The 13555-nt window shown below is 37.0% G+C and overlaps 1 protein-coding gene across 6 annotated transcripts in view; it reads left to right on the forward strand.

Annotated features, from left to right (window-relative positions):
• LOC311599889 (protein disulfide-isomerase TMX3-like) overlaps positions 1–8819 on the forward strand; it is a 34360-nt gene extending 25541 nt beyond the window's left edge. For all 6 annotated transcript variants that reach the window (XM_084785974.1, XM_084785973.1, XM_084785976.1 and 3 more), the window contains 3 exons: positions 2062–2191; positions 3715–3783; positions 5319–8819. In XM_084785974.1, coding sequence (XP_084642100.1) covers positions 2062–2191; positions 3715–3783; positions 5319–5576 — 457 coding nt within the window. In that variant the 3' untranslated portion in view covers positions 5577–8819. The remainder of the gene's footprint in view (positions 1–2061; positions 2192–3714; positions 3784–5318) is intronic.
• The last annotated feature ends 4736 nt before the right edge of the window (positions 8820–13555 follow it).

Below are 13555 nucleotides of genomic sequence, written 5' to 3' on the forward strand. Positions count from 1 at the left end.
CTCCACTATGAGTCCTATCTAGTTAGAGGGTATTCTTTAAATTTTAAAATTTCACACCAGGTGTGGTAGTCGGAGGCAGAGGCAGGTGGATCGCTATGAGTTCAAAGCCCGTCTGGTCTACAAAGTAAGTCCAAGCTACATAGAGAAACCATCTTGAGAAAATAAATAAATAAATAAATAAATAAATAAATAAATAAATAAAATTTCACTGACAGATTCATGCAAGTGTAGAATAAATTTTAGATATTTTTAACCATCTTTCCCTCCCTTTCTCCCCCACATCTTTCTCTGAAACACTTCTGCCCAATAAGTCTGAGTTGTTTGCATAAGTGTGTGATAGGTTATTGGTAACTTCACTGAAGAAAATTATAACCTCCTGACCCGAAAGCTACTAACTACCAGTAATCACACAGGAAGAGACAGGACCTCGTAGGCCCCTTCTTTGTGCATGATGAAATGCTGACAGACCCAGTCTCATGCAGGGCTTACACAGAGAACCACATGTTCATTGAGTTCATAGTTGCAGCAGCTGTGTTATGTACAGCACTCATCTTTTTGCAGCACAACTCCCCATTCTTTAGAGTTTATGTTTTTTTCCCATTTCCACTTCCATCCCTCTTCCACATTGTTTCCCAAATGGCACTAAAGTTTTAATAATGTTAAAAAAAAAAAGAAAAAGAAAAAAAAAAGAAAGGAAAACAATTGTTTATAAATTTCCTATTGCTCATAGAACAATTATTGTGTATAGACGTTGTAAAGTTGATCTTGTATAAACCTAAGAGGAAAGATATTTTGTATAACCCTATAATGGAAATTCATTTTTTTTTCAGTATATGATAGGGACTTTGATAAGACCATTTAAGTTGATAGATTCATTTTTTAAATGTTTGCAGCATTCCGCAGCACTTTTGCTCCAATAACTAACATCATAATCCACGATGATAGTATCTAGCAGTAGGTAAGCATTTAATTCGTAGTTTAGTCAGTTGTAAGATCTTAGCTCAAATTACAGTCACAACATCATAGTCAGCTTAAGTTGTTAGGTTTGAAGGGTGTGTTTTAGTTTTTTTTGTCTTTGACAAATACCTGAGGGAAACGTTTTAAAGGAGGTAAAATTTATTTTGGTATGTAAGTCTCAGTCAGTGTTGGTGGGTTCTACTGCTTTCAGTCTGAATGAGGCAGATCATCGTGGCAGCAGGAATTGTATGGCTGATACTCCTCACCTTAGGTGACTAAGAAGTAAAAGTAGAGGAAGAGAAAAGGAAGCAGGAGAAACCTTCAGTGTCATGTTACCAGTGACTTGATAGATCTAGCCAGCTTAACTGTAGAAGACTCCTCTGCCTACAAAGATGATGTCACCAGCTGGGGGCCTTCACACACGAGCCTTTCCAGGCCATTTCATATTCAAGCCCATGACAGCAGGGCTTAAGTGCCAAGGTGTGACCTGCCTGGTGAATGTTTAAGTACATTGGAAAATATATGTGTCCTCTTGTTGGGTAGAGTGACAGGAGACTACAGAGAATTCACAATAGTGTTTATTTAACATGTATGTTTACTCAGTGTATACAAGGAACCATTCTGAAGGGTTAGCTTGAATTTTCTCATGTGATTGTGTAGCAAGTTAGGTACTATTGGTTTCCATATTTTATAAGAAAAAAGCTTTACATGTAAGAAGCTAAAGTTCTTGACTAACATGCTGCAGTGTTAAGAGAAAGCTCCAGATTCAAACAGTGTGGTTCCAGAGACCACTCTCTTGCCTGTTGGGGTTTCTGAGTACCATCTGAGGTAGAGTTAAATGTTATTAGTATTCTGTATAGTACTGTGCAGAAATGTATACTTTGCACAGCACTTTTAATCACTTAGGTGTTGGTTTTTAGAATATTTTCATGCAATCTTGATTAATGGTAAAGTTTATACAAACTTTGAAAGCTTCCTGTAAACCACAGAGGTAAAGATATTAAAAATCTCTTTTCTTCTCTAACTATAGCTACTTAGATGTAATTGAGCGCTAGAGTATTTATTATTGCTGTGCTTAATATAAATTTTTATTTTTTTTTCTAGTGAGTTGACAGTCCCAACCATAGTTGTACTGAATACTTCTAACCAACAGTACTTTTTGCTAGATCGACATATTAAGGATGCCAGTGACATGGTCCAGTTCATTAACAGCATTTTGGATGGTACAGTACCAGTAAGTGTTTCAGATCCATTTCAGAGGGATGAAGGGAAAGAGGCACAAGAGAAACTAGCAGTTCTTTACCTTAGATCCTGAAAAGAGTAGGTATTCATTGCTTGGAGGGAAGAGGGAGTCAGCTTCCACCCACTGCTTTCTCCTGCCTCATTCAGTCAGCCTATTAGAGCCTCACAGGGGCAAATGTCCTCAAAGAGTTATTTGGGACACTGTTGCCTATCACAGTGATGGGGAAAGTATTCTTGGCCTCTAGAGCTGGTAGAGATATTAGGAGGTTTGTGACCCGGAATAATGCTTTTTTAGAGAATTTTCCTGGCATGACCCTTTGGAGTCAGTTGAATTAAGGACAACTGAATTAAGTTAGCCAGACTATGAAAACCAGTTTTTTAAACCATCAAGAAATGTATTGAGGGGCTAGAGAGATGGCTCAGTGGGTAAGAGCACCACCTGCTCTTCCAAAGGTCCTGAGTTCAATTCCCAGCAATTACATGGTGGCTCACAGCCATCCGTAATGTAGTGTGATGTGATGCCCTCTTCTGGCCTGAAGGTGTACATGCAGACAGAACACTGTATACATAATAAATAAATAAATCTTAAAAAAAAAAGAAAGAAAGAAAAAAAAAGAAATGTATTGAGAACCAGAGCTCCAGCAAAGAGTTCTAAAAATAATCATGTGAAAGAATTGTCATAAAGACTATGTGATCTTATTTTTTCCTTTTTCTATTCTTTTTGTTACTGTAATTCTTATTGTAGTATTTCTCAAACTAGGCTGCAACTCATTGAACAGTCGTGAAAACATATCTTAATTCAGTAATTTTAAAAAAAGTCAGAATGAGTCTTTGTTGCTTCAGTGATAATTTAATTATTGTTTTGTTTTTTACATGTTTTTTCAGTTTTACACAGACTTTGGGAAGCTCCCTGAGTCACATAGTAGCAATATGTTACTGTGTTGAAGTGTTGTTTTGATTGAAAGAAACTGAGTTATAGTAGTGAGAGCCCTTTTGTTTGTGAGTTAGTGAAACCTGACCAGACTCTTGTAACAGATATGTCATTGGTCCTATAGCTTAGCAATTCAAAGAATGGTCTAGACTTCTAGGGTAGCTAGATGCCAAGGTTTGATATCCCCAGGAACTTTTCTCTGCACTCATCTCAGCACTATCTGTTGAGCTCCATCTGCATGAGGATGTTCCTACTTAGTAAGAAAGTCTTTGGCCACACTGTAGCTAAGCAGCCAGAGAAACTCAGAGCTTGTGCAAGCCTAGGGAGGGTGGGCCACCTTCCAGCAAGCCACAAGGATTATAAGTAAAGGAAGAATGAATTGTTTAGAGTACGTTAACATGATAAGTAGGAATATATATATTTAACATGAATATATAAGTGGTATAAATATTTAACATGATTTTTGGGGACTAGGGTATAATATTTTTTGAATCAATAATTTTACTTCTAGCTATATTTTTATGTACGTAACATAACGAACTACTAATATGTGTATAACTTGTCTTATTCTTATTAAATTAAAGGCCCAAGGAGGTGATAGCATTTTGCAGAGATTGAAAAGAATAGTATTTGATGCCAAATCTACAATTGTGGTAAGTTCTGGCAGTTAATTTAGTGTCTTCAATAACTGAAAATTTTGGCATTGTCAGTCTGCTCTCTGTTTCTTTCAACTTGCCTTCTTTCTTTAATACTTTATTTCTTTATATGGCAGGCTTAAATTGTAGAATTAAAATGTGAATTAATTCTCTAACAGTTCATTTGTTCATCCCAACTGTCTTGCTCCATGCCACTTTTCATTTGTTGAGGCAAAGGCAACCATGAAAATGTGGCCTTATTGGTAAGGAATAAATTTGGGTAATCTGAATTATCCATACATAACATCCTTCTGTTTATCACTATCCTGTTTCCACCTAAATGGTTTGTCCTCTTTGTATTATGTCTGACAGCTGCCCTCACTTTCACTCAGGACCACACATCCTCTCAACAGTCTTCAGTCCACTACACAGTGTCACAACAGCCATCAGTTCTGAGCACTTCTTTCCTTTTTCCAGTGATACTCACCAGAAGACCTCACCCATCTGAAGTACTTTCCTTACTGGCTTTTAAATATTGCTGAGGCTTTCTAGGGCTAGAGTCAGTAGTCATACATTGTCGTGTTCTGCTTCTTTCTCACTCATCCTCAAATTTCCACCTCTTATTCTGTGAATCAACCAAAATTACCTTTTGTTCTCTGTATTCTTTTAGAGTAACAGACCCAACCCATGAAATAAATCTTAGTGGTAAAACCAATTCACTAACTGAGGAAATAGCACATAACATAAGAGGAAGTAGTAAATTAATAAAGCTTTACTAACAACCAGATGACTCAGATATTAGAATGTCATGTGAAGAGAGTATGTATAGGGCTGTAAATAGATGGCTCTGTAGTTAAGAGCTGGTACTTTTTACAAAGGACCTAAGTTCAGTTCCCAGCTCATAATCTCCCATGACTCCAGCTACAGGAGATCTGATACCTCTGGCCTCCAGGCACCTACACACACAGACACACACACATAAATCTTTAAGTATGTGTGTGTGTGTATGAGCATGAATATTAACTCTTTACCAGAAAGAACCCACAAGCAACTTCCTAGAGTTTAACACATAGATAATAATCATCTAAGAGATATTTATAGGCGATAAGAGAAAAAGAAGGGTCTTGATAATCAGACTATTTGATTGCTTATCCTGTTGCCTGTAGCCATTTCTGCACACATGCACACTTACATGTGCATATATGAGCATAGAATTTTTGTTTATGGAGTCTTTTTGTTTGTTTTTGTTTTTCAAGTCAAGATTTCACTTGTAGTCCTCTCTGTCCTGGACTCCTCTTTGTAGACCTGGCTGGCCTCGAACTCACAGAGATCCACCTGCCTCTGCCTCCTGAGTGTTGGGATTAAAGATGTGAACCACCACATCGGGCTTTATTTATTGAGCCTTTAACATGGTAGATACTGCTCAGGTATTGACAGTTATTCATTGCAACTGAGTTCAGTAACAGTGAGAGAAAAGTTGTGTGGCTTTAAATTTACATCATGTTTTTTATGTCAGAATTCCATTGAAGTGCAACTGAATTCTCTCCCCACAGTCTATATTCAAGAGCTCTCCACTTATGGGCTGCTTTCTCTTTGGCCTGCCGCTGGGTGTCATCAGTATCATGTGCTATGGAATCTATACAGCTGACACAGATGGAGGCTATATAGAAGAGCGATATGAAGTGTCCAAAAGCGAAATGGAAAACCAAGAACAGATAGAAGAGAACAAAGAGCAGGAGTCCAGCAGTGGAGGGTCTCTAGTGCCTGCGGTGCGAGAGCCCAAGGATGTATTAGAAAAGAAGAAAGATTGAGACTTCACAGAAAGAAAATATTTGATAAGATTTCAAATTATTAAAGAGTATTTATTGAATTTAGATATTTAATCATGATCTATTTACAGAAGAGAACATGTTCTTTGTATTTTGCTGACAACTGCATGAATTAAAGTAATCCTTCCATAAATGGAAGCTGTTTGGAGCAAAGAGATGAAGAGTTTGTCCAGAACAAAGTCAAATCGTTCTGTCAACTATTGTTCAGATGCCCAGTGTCTGTACACCTGTCTATGTGTGTGTTCTATGGCAAAGTTAAGAAACTTTGGCAGAATTTTAACTTGACCATTAAGGTGGAAGATGTGTGTTTTGCAAAGAGAAATAATACTTTCACCTACTATACCAATTCTCCTATATTTTGGATAAAGTTTATATAAACAGATGAAATCTTTAAAATTTAGACATTTTAAGAGAAACTGGTAATTTTTCCATCTATCAAATTTAAAGTTCTAAGTTTAAAAGTAGTGATTTTATATATAGCATGATGATTTTATTTTACTAGTTGTTTTTAAAGGAGAAATGTTACTTTTTTACTTAAACTCCATTGCATTATTACGATACGGGCATATGGTACCATGAAGTAGGAGAAGGATCTTGTAATTGACCTTTACAAAATGACCAAGATATGTGTGGAGTGGGGGCTGAAGCTGTGCTGTTTAGCAGAGCACACTGTCCACTACTGCAGGAAAGAGAGGCCATCTCACTTTTAGCCAAAGCAGCCTGGTATTTTGTTTTGTTTCATTTTTATTTTATAGCTTGATATTACTTACAATATTTCTATTAATTAAGAATGTTTTCATAAGAAATACAAATTACATTTTATGATATGTAAACTAATAATTTAAAATTTACTGCCACACCTCTATTGTGGGAGACTATAATATATCAGTGATACAATCAACATGTTAAACTCAGATATCATGGATAGAGAGAGTTCTCTTCTCTAGCCCCTCACCTTTGCCTCCATGACAGTCACGACCTCTCATGTTTTATCAGAATGCAGTCATGCCTAACAGTAGGTATTTTGTGATAATATGTTTACTACAGATCAGTTTGTTAATTTTGAGGCCTTCGTTTTAGCTAATTTCTGATTTTTTATTAGGTAATGTTTAGATTCTGTTCTTTGACTACTTTAGGGTTTGTTAAAAGGATCCGCTGTGCATTTACAGACATCGTGTGTAGTTCCAACAGTGACATTTCTTGGGGCTTCTGCTTTGGTTGCCAGGGGAGCTTCTGATCTCAGATGCAATACTAATCAGCACTGAACTTAAACACGTGTGTCTGGAGCTAGGGAATTGCTAATCATAGTCTGTGTCCAAGTGTTCCTTTTCATAGTCAAAAGCATCCATTTTTAACATTTAATCATCATTAACTTTATTGATAATGTTATAAATATGTAGTCACAGGGAATTTTTAGGAAATAAAAGAATATTCTCTAATGGAAACTGGAGATACGCACTGTTAAAAGTTACTGTGAGCTGTGCATGGTGGCGCACGCCCTTAATCCCAGCACTTGGGCGGCAGAGGGAGGAGGATCGCTGAGTTCGGAGCCAGCCTGGTCTACAAAGGAGTCCAGCACAGCCAAGGCTACACAGAGAAACCCTGGCTCGAAAAAAAAGTTACTGTGAAAAGTAAGCTCCTCCAAAGAATAAAGATGATTCTTTAGGAAGGTTCATGGTAGTGGGCCCAATGGTCAAGCCTTTTTATAGGAGAAAAGACCTGAAGTGCATAGAGATTCCTCATTTATGATCCTGTATAGTAAGGAGAGAGACATGGGAAGTCCCACCGGTATATTTTAGTATTGTTCATCACTGTCAACTATGTATGTATTTTGTCTTGTCAATCATCCCTTGTAAATAAGTTCTTAGTAAGAAAAAAAGAATAACTAAAGCACAGCTTTGCATCAATGAACAGAAGTGCAAAGCTAATTCTTTGTTTTCGGCAATATTTTTCTTTATGAATGAGTCCTTTGGTTCTCTGCTGCAAAACAACTTTATACTGATCCTCATAGTCTATTTATACTTTTAAAATGTGCATCGGATAAAACAAAATGTGTATGTGGATTGTAAGTAAAGTTTTTTGTATTAAACTCTTTTTTACTTGTTTATTCTTAAGGACATTTTTATTTGCATTGTCAGGTTGCTCACATAAAAACAAAACAAAACTAAAATTTGTTCATTCATGTGCTTTTCTCTTGAGTGTGTTATCATTCTGAATACTGTTTGCTTATCAGGAGAACATACTTTAGAATCAAGGCACCCCTCTTCATAATCTAGTAAATGATTGATACTCTAATTCCCATGGCTAAAAACCAACAACAGAATCCTTTCAGGAAAGTGGGATTCTGACTTTTTTTTTTTTCATGTGTAAAGATCTGATTTCTGAAATTCAAAATCGTAGCTCATTGGTGCTCAACAACATTTAAGAGTATTTCAGAGAATGTGCATGTTTAGCCCAGCAACCCCAGCACCTCTGCCCTGAAATTCCTCTTTGTTGTGTTTACCAATATTTTGTAGTTTCTATTGTTTGAAATTTGTTTGAGATTTACTAGGTCTAGAGGTTTTGATTTCTTCCTTACTCAGAGGACTTTTGGAACCTGGTTTAGAACTCATGTAAAAGATGCCAAATGAGTAAAAGTAATGGAAAAGTCTCTTGAAGAGCTGAAGCAATTGTGTGTGTTGTTTGTTTTTACCCAGTTTTATTGCTCATGATGTTTCTAATATTTTGACTTGGTAGCTCTTTATTTTAAGAAAATAATATTTTCCAGCACTCGGAGGCAGAGTCAGGCCAATACATGTAAGTTCAAGGTCAGCCTGATCTTCGGAGTGAGGCTACACAGAGAAACCCTATTTTGAGGGAGAAAAGAAAAGTAATAATATTTTCATCAGTGTTTCATGATGAGATGAACGGGGGGAGGGGAGAAACCACTCACCTATTCTTACACAGAAATTGTTAAGTGTGGACTGTTAAGACTTAAGTGGCAGGACTGAATTTGCCATTTTATTTTTATAAATATATATTTTTTCTGAATGTGCCTGAGCCCCAAGAATGAGAAAAAACAATAATTAATTGTAGAAATAATACATTTTCTAGTTTGGACTAAGCTATAAAGGTTTTTGAAAGTGTATTACTGTTAACTTGTCGAATTGTGATACTCTGCCTTATGGCATCAATTGGAAACCTTTGTTTTTCTAAAATAAAGTAACTAAAAACATCATTGCATAACTGCTACCTTTAATGCGTGTTTTTCAGAAGTTTGCCATTTGACTAGTTGTCTAAACAAAATAAGCTATAACTAATATTCCATACAATACTTTCATTTTAATAAGACATAGCTTATTAATAATCACAGAAATTTTAGATTTAAGCAGGCTTAGAAGAGAATTATATCCAAAACCCCAACACCCCTTTATCTACTTTTAATTTTATAAAACCTAATTTCTACAAAATTCAAAGTTAAAACTGGTGAACTTTGAATTAATAAATTAACGATTCTGAATACCATACTGTCCTGACCTCTCATTTTTATTATCAATGAACAGGCAATTTAAAGCATTGGAGGGGTGGCTATTTGTGTTTGATTTTTTTTTTCAACATTAAGTAAAGCACATACATTATGAGTACATAAGTTTTACACAAATGTTAATTTTAAATTCCTGACATCAGATATGTTTTCATGAGGTGTTGAGACCAAGAATAACTGAGCTCAAAATATGAATTTGAACTTGATTTGCAGCTTATGAGCAGAAACAGACAGCTCAGCTATGTGTGAAGGAGGTGCCCTGTGTTATAAGTGGGTGGGGCACCATCTGTACGGGAGTTTGCTCCACCCTTGTGAAGTTAGAAAAGCCAGTTAACCTTTCCCACTTCTGAATTACCTGTGTCTTGAGGATAATGCTGCCTATCTGTGGATTTTTTAAAGTTAGAAGACCCCATGACTGACACAGCCACAATTCATTAATTGAGGATTACTGTTTAAATTTAATTGACTTCTCATTTAGAATTCTATCATTGACCTCAAGGAGAGGAAGGATCTAATAACAAATATTTAAGTTTAGTTACCTATGAAAATCCACTGGAACCAGGCAGTGGTGGCGCACACCTTTAATCCCAGCACTTGGGAGGCAGTTGGAGGCCAGCCTGGTCTACAAAGCGAGTCCAAGACAGCCAAGACTACACAGAGAAACCCTGTCTCGAAAAACGAAAAAAAAAGAAAATCCACTGGGTTTTGTGCTTTTTAAATGAAAGTGATCACACACAAGGAAATGTAACCTGCCAGTTATTGATTAATATTTATGAATATCTTATTTAAAGTTCTGTATGATTTAGACAATTAGATGCAGATATGTCACCATAGGTGGAGTCTGAGGTTTCAGAAGGTGCCTGTGGATCATGATGCAGATCTCAGGTTCTCCAGCACCATGCCTACCTGACACATACTCCCTTTTGGTGATGATGGTATCTTTGGAAGCTGTAAGCAAACCCCTGACTAAATGCTTCCTAAGTTGACTTGGGTGTATTGTTTTATTACAGTAAATGATAGCCCTAAGATAGTTTTCTTGTGCCTTTATCTAGGAGAATACTCTGGACAGGTGAGTTGGGGAAGTGGGTTGAGAACAGAGCTGATTTCCACACTGGAGTACAAGCAATTGGTGTGCATATGTAACTTGATATTTGAATGACTTTAGAAGAAAACTTGCTAAAATGACATTTTTCTGCCTTTGTGGAATAGTAGGAAAATAGTTTGCTATGCTGGAATGGAAAGAAATATGTAATCTAAATTGGACTGGGGATGAATGTTCTAAGTGGGAGCTGGAGACATCTCTCCCTAGTTAAGAGCATTAGGAACATACTAGGAACATACATAGTTCCAGAATATCCAGGTTCAATTCTCAACACTTACATGGTTGCTCACAATGTTCTGTAACTCCAGTTCTAGAGGATCTGATACCCTTTTCTGGTTTCTGCAGGTGCTACACAAACATGGTACACAAAGACACGTGTTAGTAGGCACTCCTACATTAAGTAAATTTTGTTTTGCTTATCAAAACAATTGGAACAAAATGTTTTACACCTTGATTGTTATGATTGTTATGTAACTCAAGATAATTCTTACTTCCAGCAAAGGAGACAGGTATGATAATCATGCTACAATCCACAGAACCAAAGAAGCTAAGTAACAAGGAGGGCCACGGGGGATGCTTGAATCTCACTGAGCAGGGGATTCAAGGTGGGCAGACATAGGAGTGGAGGGAGGGAACAGGGTTGGAGGAGGGGAGCAGGAGAGATAAAGTGGAGGGGCCAGAGGAGAGAGAATGGAGAGAGAACTGGAATGGGGTTTGTGGGGGACAAGCTAGAAACCTAGGAAAATGGAGTATCCCAGGAATCTATGAGGTGATCCTGGCTAGGACTCCTAACAGTGGGGGAAATGGAGCCTGAAATGGCCATTTCCTATGACCAGAAAAGACTTCCAATGGAGGGACTGGGCCACCAACCCAACCACAAAACCTTAGACCCACAAATCTGCTAACAAGATTTGTAAGGGTAAAGATGGAGCAGAGATTAAAGTAACAGCCAGCCAATGACTGGCCAAACTTGAGACCCATGCTTGTAAGAGCAAGACCACTCCTGACATTATTAATGATATTCCAGAAAGGTGCCTGGCATGGCTGCAGAGACCCACAGCCAAACACTGGGCAAAGCTTGGGAATTCTATGGAAGAGGGGTACAAAGCATTGAAGGAGCCAGAGAGGTCAAGAACACCACAAGAAAACATACAGAATCAATTAATCTGGGCCCATAGGGACCCAAAAGACTAAATCACATAATAGCATACATGAGACCCTAGCAGTGAAAGCTAGGAGCTGTATCTGACTCTGTTACCTGCCTTTGGATCTTGTTCCCCTACCTGGACTTCTTGGCTAGCCACTTTGGGAAAGGATATGCCTAGTCCTACTGCAACTTGATATACCAGGTTGGGTTGCTATCCATGAGAGGCCTCCTTTTCTCAGAGTCTTTTCTGAGGATATGGGGAGGATTGTATGGGACATGGGAGGGGGGGGGCGGCATGGGGGGAACAGACTGAAAGAGGATGCTTCGATCCGAATGTAAATAAATTTTAAAATATTTTTTTTCTTTTAGTGTGGTCCTTCTGACTTAGTTGTCTTTGTGTTTATAATGCAGATATAGTATGTGCTTATGGGACTATTAACAGTCCCTGACCTAAAATAACTATTTACAATAAAAATGAGCCAGTGTCTTAGTGAGAAATGAATGCAGATGTTGAGTGTGAGAATTATATAGAAAAGGTCCTATTGCTCTGTGCCAAAGTGGGGAATGCCTTGCAAACACAAATCAGATACCTGATATTGAGGTACATGGTTTTGTGAGAATTTAATAATTATCAGTACACTTAAAGCATTGCTTGTTTACACCATTGCTTTTCTTTAAAACTTTCAGGACACATTATAATTTCTTCATAAGCATTTTCTTATCAGCTTGCAGATGAAAATTACCTTCATGTCTTCTAGAACTCTGAGAATGTTCTTCAATATTATGGTCTTCCTAATTGTAGCCTAAAACATAATACCAGAAAATATGGAAATTAGGCAAATTTTAACTTACTATCTTCAGTGAACCTGATTAATTCACCTCATTCTTCCTTGTCCTCAATTAAAATTACAGAAGAGCATCAATAACAAAGAAACAGTTGTCTCTTTGTTTTAAAAAAGTCTTACCTATAACAGTGAGGTTCCTGTAGGTCTCCAGCATCACATCTTTGTAGAGACTCTTCTGGGAAAGATCCGGCAAAGCCCACTCTTCCTCAGTGAACATCATCATAGGTCACTGTAACCTTAAATATCCTATACATGGTATAACAGAAAGCATGAAACTTATAATGCTGCAAATGTATATTCATTTACAATATATTCATATAATTCTAGTGCTTCCATGACTTATTTCCTGACACAGAAGTTCTAATGTAATCACCAAGTCATTTTAGAAGGAAACTGAATAATGAGGTTCACCTCTATCATTTCTGAGCCCTTTGAATAGGATAGAGCCTTGCAAGATAAATGCCAATTCACAGAGAAGGGGGAAGAGAGAGAGAAACACATCAGAGAAACTGTATGAACAATTACTAATAACAAAAAATGATGAGCAAGCTTGGTGTATTCACTCATTCCCTTAATCCCAGCACTCAGGAGGCAGAGGCAGGTTTATTTCTTTGAGTCATTTAGGGATTTCTTTTTTCTTTCTTTCTTTCTTTCTTCTATCTTTCTCTCTCTCTTACTTTCTATCCCTTTTAATATTAAGAAAAAGGGGGGAAGGAAGGGAGGATACAGGATTGTAGAATAAAAGGTAGATTATTGAATCTACTAACTTAAAAAATTCTACATTGGTATTGTAGATTGATGGAAATTTAAGACTTTTGATTGATGGAAATTTAAGACTTCAACTTTTGCTTCACATTGATATGAACTTAAATTGTATATTTCATTCATTTTTGCCTTATGTATTGCATGTTATATGTTGACAAAATATTGTATATTGTATGTCAAAATTTTACGTTCTTTTTGTTCAATGTTTATTTGATGTATTATTCATGTACCACTAATGTCTTATAAAAAACTGTTTGGAATCATCGGGGATAAAAGTTGGTATTTAGTTACGTAGAAATCCTATTAGATACTCACTTTGTTATAGAGCAGGTTTGTTTAATAGCTTGTCTATGTCTTCAAAGGAATAGATTGATAACTGTAAGAATAGATAGATTTGCTCTTCAAACTCTTCAGAGATCCACAGAATATGGCATTTAATGATGAGGGCTTTCCTGTCAGAGAGAGACATCCGCTCCTGGCCGCCTCTCCATTTGCATCATTGAAGATGGGGGCTTCAAGAGACGCTGGTGACAGAATGGTCACTAGACGGAAAAACTGCTCTGCTACTGCTCTTATCTC

This window comes from Acomys minous (assembly GCF_964271855.1).
Source record: "Acomys minous genome assembly, chromosome: 6".
Lineage (NCBI taxonomy): Eukaryota > Metazoa > Chordata > Mammalia > Rodentia > Muridae > Acomys > Acomys minous.